A 3,736-nucleotide genomic window follows, 5' to 3' on the forward strand; every position below is an offset into this window, starting at 1 on the left:
TTTTTTTTTTTTTTTTTTTTTTTTTTTTTTTTTTTTGAGTTTTGACCTCAGATTTGGATTTTTCATAACTTTTTATGTAGGAATCGACCATTTAATAATAATTTTTACCCATCTGGAACTGCTCCATTCTAAACCCCTTGGAACGTAGTCCTAGGTTTACTGCCGTTCTTTTTTTACACGAAGTTTTTTAGGGTTGATTATAGTACATAAGTAGAATTTATATTCAAGGTAATATCAGAGTGGCTTGAGCCAGGTGACATAATAATCATGTGGTCTGTCGATTCGATCAACTCAGAGAGGAGTGACCGTAAATCAGTGCTTCTCAACCTGTGAGTACATCACTTATGTTAAGAAACGTTGAGGTTGGCTAATACCTATAGCAGAGACTCTGAAAATTATTAAAAATCCCCCTTGATTCGAATACAGACAACAGGGGAACTATAAAATTAGTTTAAGGGTGGATTTCACCTATAATTTTCAGCCCTTAAAAGGCCTGTTAAGTTGACTAACATCCATTTATTTTATTATTATTATTATAATTATTTTTAACTTAAATAGGGCTGTTAAGCTAACAGGCTTCAAAGTGTATAACTGAGAAGGTTTTTAGTGACGGGGGGTGTTAAGATTAAGAACCACTAAGTAAAACTACCTATTTGAGATAAGTCGTGATTGTTGACTTTGTTGTTTAGTTCATGTTTTTGTTGGCTCTGATAAAGTCTGTCTTTAATATTTTGTATCACAATTCCTTTCGTTCAGTGTTGTGATTTCTTCGCCTGTGTCTTTGGTGTTTCTTTCGAATTAGTTTATTTTTGTATTTTTTGCCTGTGCATTTCGGAATTTTCAGATGTCCACGGCAAAAGTTTGTTTGTCCAAGGATCCTCCTGATATCGAAGTAAGTATTAGTTAATAGTATAAAAAAAAGAAATGAAAAAAAAAGTGTTTAAATGTAAATGAGGTCTCTGAAAGAGGTATCAGTTTTCAATTGAAAAAGTTACAAAAAATGGTCTTCCTTTCACATAACTCCTCAAATAGAAAGTACCTAGTGGTAGAGGAGCAACCTTCGTGGCCGAGAGGGTATTACACTGGGCTTGCACTCCGGAGGTCCCGGGTTCGATTCCCGACTGGGTCGAAGTTTTTTCGGCTCTGTACTTGGATTTCGGGGTGCATTCAGCCTGGTGAGAACAATAAATTGATCAAATACTTTAATCAAGTAGCGACCAGTGGCGGCATTACCAGAGTAAAAAGAAAAATTATAGATAGGTATGTCAGAAATAGTAAAGGAGGCTCTTAGTAATGCTATGATATCCACAAAAAATGTGAAGAAGCTCTCAGATTCACCACAAATATATCATGATTTAGTAGAATCATGAATGAAGTGGAACACATTTCTGAGAGGGACTTGAATTAAACAAAAATATGTATTTTAAGCCACTGTTTCATTAAAAGTGTCTCAAAACCAAGATTTAACTTAGGTATACAAAAATAAACATCAGAGATCTCAATTTAATAAAATACCTAGGTATCGAATATTTAATTAGGAAAATATTTTTTATTTTACGAAGTAAAATTTGGGAAACAAAAAAGTCAGAATAATTTAAAATTTAAATTAATGTCATAGGAAGAACTATGGGACAAAAAATTGTATGATCGCCTGAAAACTTTTAGATATGCAATGTGCTAATCTTTTCTCTTTTCTACCACCTGAGACTACCCTCGCCCCTTGGGTACAAAACTTAAGTTCGACTATCAGGTGACTTGACAAAAAATTGAAATTTCTGGTAGCTCTTTTGAGCGCTTCCAAGGCAAAGGCGTCGTGGGTTCGATTCCTGCCCGGGGCGAACTTTATTCTCAACAGATAAGCTCTAATGTCCTGGCTTACCTGGCTATCTATTTTTACCTTTTTTAAAAACAATTCTATTCGTGCTTCTTTCTTTTTGCAGGCCGTTTTACAATTAAATCCCCGAGTGAAGCCATACGCTGAACTTACGCCTACCATTGTTTCAAAGACAAACAAAGCCAAGTGGAAGAGAAATGGCGATAAGAATTGTAGTGTAAGTATGAGAAAATTGCAGTGTAAGTATGAGAAAATTGCAGTGTTCCTGAAAGACCTTCTCAAAAGTTATGACGTGACGTACCAGAAAATAATCGAGGATTTTCTTAACCTAATACCCAGGTTGATCCAGGATTTAGCCCAAATCTGAGATAACCACAAATACATTAAAAACAATGACGTTTATCGTTTTTTTTTTTTTTTTTCTTTCTGCAGAAGCGCTTTAGCATTAGAGTGCAATAAGTGATAAGAAAATATTTAACAGGTATTGTAATTTGGTTTAATGTAATGCGCGATAACACCGAATTTAAATGCTCTAGCCTAAGTTGGTACCCAAAAAAAAGTAAAAAACAAAGTTCGAAAACAAAACCAAAAGGAAAAAAAAAAAAAAAAAAAAAAAAAAAATGCGACACAATTAGCTACAAAGAGACCAAAGAAAATTGCCGCCTGTAAAAACCATTCATCCAGTCAAAAAGTAAATAATTTATATCTTGAGACGCAATGCAGGTTGGTCGAACAAGTTTCGCTAAATTACCGATAATGGTTCGAACGGTCATAAAACGATAGTGAAAATCCAAGAAAAGCATGTACAATTGAAGAAAAACCTTGATAGAGAGTATAGGATGGTGAATAAAGTTCGGTACTCCTTAAAATAACCGGAGAAATGCAAACTACGAGCTCAGCGACTTAAGTACGGTTACCTAGGGTCTCGCTGGAGGACGTAAAACTGAGACAAAACCAGCCCTGTCAAGCCACAGACAATAACACTGGCTCTTTTGAGGGTACCTGAATGTAGAGTATAGGATGGTGAATAAAGTTAGGTACTCCTTAAAATAACCGGAGAAATGCAAACTACGAGCTCAGCGACTTAAGTACGGTTACCTACTTTTGGGTCACCCTAGCAGTGAATTGAGTCTGATTTTTTTGGGCCTCCTACACAAAAGAAAGTGCTAGAATCAGCCCATTTAATTTTTCTATTTTTAAATGCCATAAGAGGTGTATCACAACAATTCCATGACTTTTAACATTTCCAATTTCAGACATCCTGTGCTTTCTCCTGTCCTGTGCTCCTGCTTTCTCTTCACTTTAACCACGGCAGACCTCCGTTGTTCCAGTTCCCTCAGGGGCAAATGCCTATGGTATTCTCTACCACCCAACTCTTGGTTATTATTTATCAACCCCTCATGTCCAGCACTGATTTTCTTTCTCCCTCATCGCTGTTCAATCTCTTGCTTATTTTCTTTCCACATAATTTTCTTTGTCTCTTTCCCATACTCCGTTCTTCCTTCTTTCCCTTTCGAGAGAGGAAAAAATAAACAAACTTAGATACATTTTGCGTTCGCCAACCTTGACAAAATGAATTTTCCAATTTACGAACAGAGAAAAAAAGGAGGTGGAGGAGGAGGAGGAGAAGAAGAAGAAGAAGAAAGAGGAGGAGGAGAAGAAGAAGAAGAAGAAGAAGAGGAAGAAGAATAAAAAGAAGAAGAAGAAGAAGAAGAAGAGGGGGTGAAAAAGAGGGCAAAAAAATCTTGTTAAAATATTATTCTTCTTTGCCTGCATCTCACGTTGGATCTTATGTGTCTCCTTTTCTTTTCTTCCTCGGTTCTTTTTCAGTGATTTTTTTTTTTTTTTTTTTTTTTTTTTTTTTTCAAAGGGGCCTATAAGAAAGGGGATTCCAGGGGGGGA

At 35.8% G+C, this 3,736-nt stretch overlaps 1 protein-coding gene across 1 annotated transcript in view; it reads left to right on the forward strand.

Annotated features, from left to right (window-relative positions):
- Positions 1 to 687: 687 nt before the first annotated feature.
- LOC103509433 (dihydropyrimidine dehydrogenase [NADP(+)]) overlaps positions 688 to 3,736 on the forward strand; it is a 15,878-nt gene continuing 12,829 nt past the window's right edge. The window contains exons 1-2 of the mRNA XM_026823776.1: positions 688 to 892; positions 1,941 to 2,051. Of these exons, the coding sequence (XP_026679577.1) occupies positions 845 to 892; positions 1,941 to 2,051 (159 nt within the window). The 5' untranslated portion in view covers positions 688 to 844. The remainder of the gene's footprint in view (positions 893 to 1,940; positions 2,052 to 3,736) is intronic.

The sequence above is a fragment of the Diaphorina citri genome, unplaced genomic scaffold (assembly GCF_000475195.1).
Source record: "Diaphorina citri unplaced genomic scaffold, Diaci psyllid genome assembly version 1.1 scaffold498, whole genome shotgun sequence".
Classification (NCBI taxonomy): Eukaryota; Metazoa; Arthropoda; class Insecta; order Hemiptera; family Psyllidae; genus Diaphorina; species Diaphorina citri.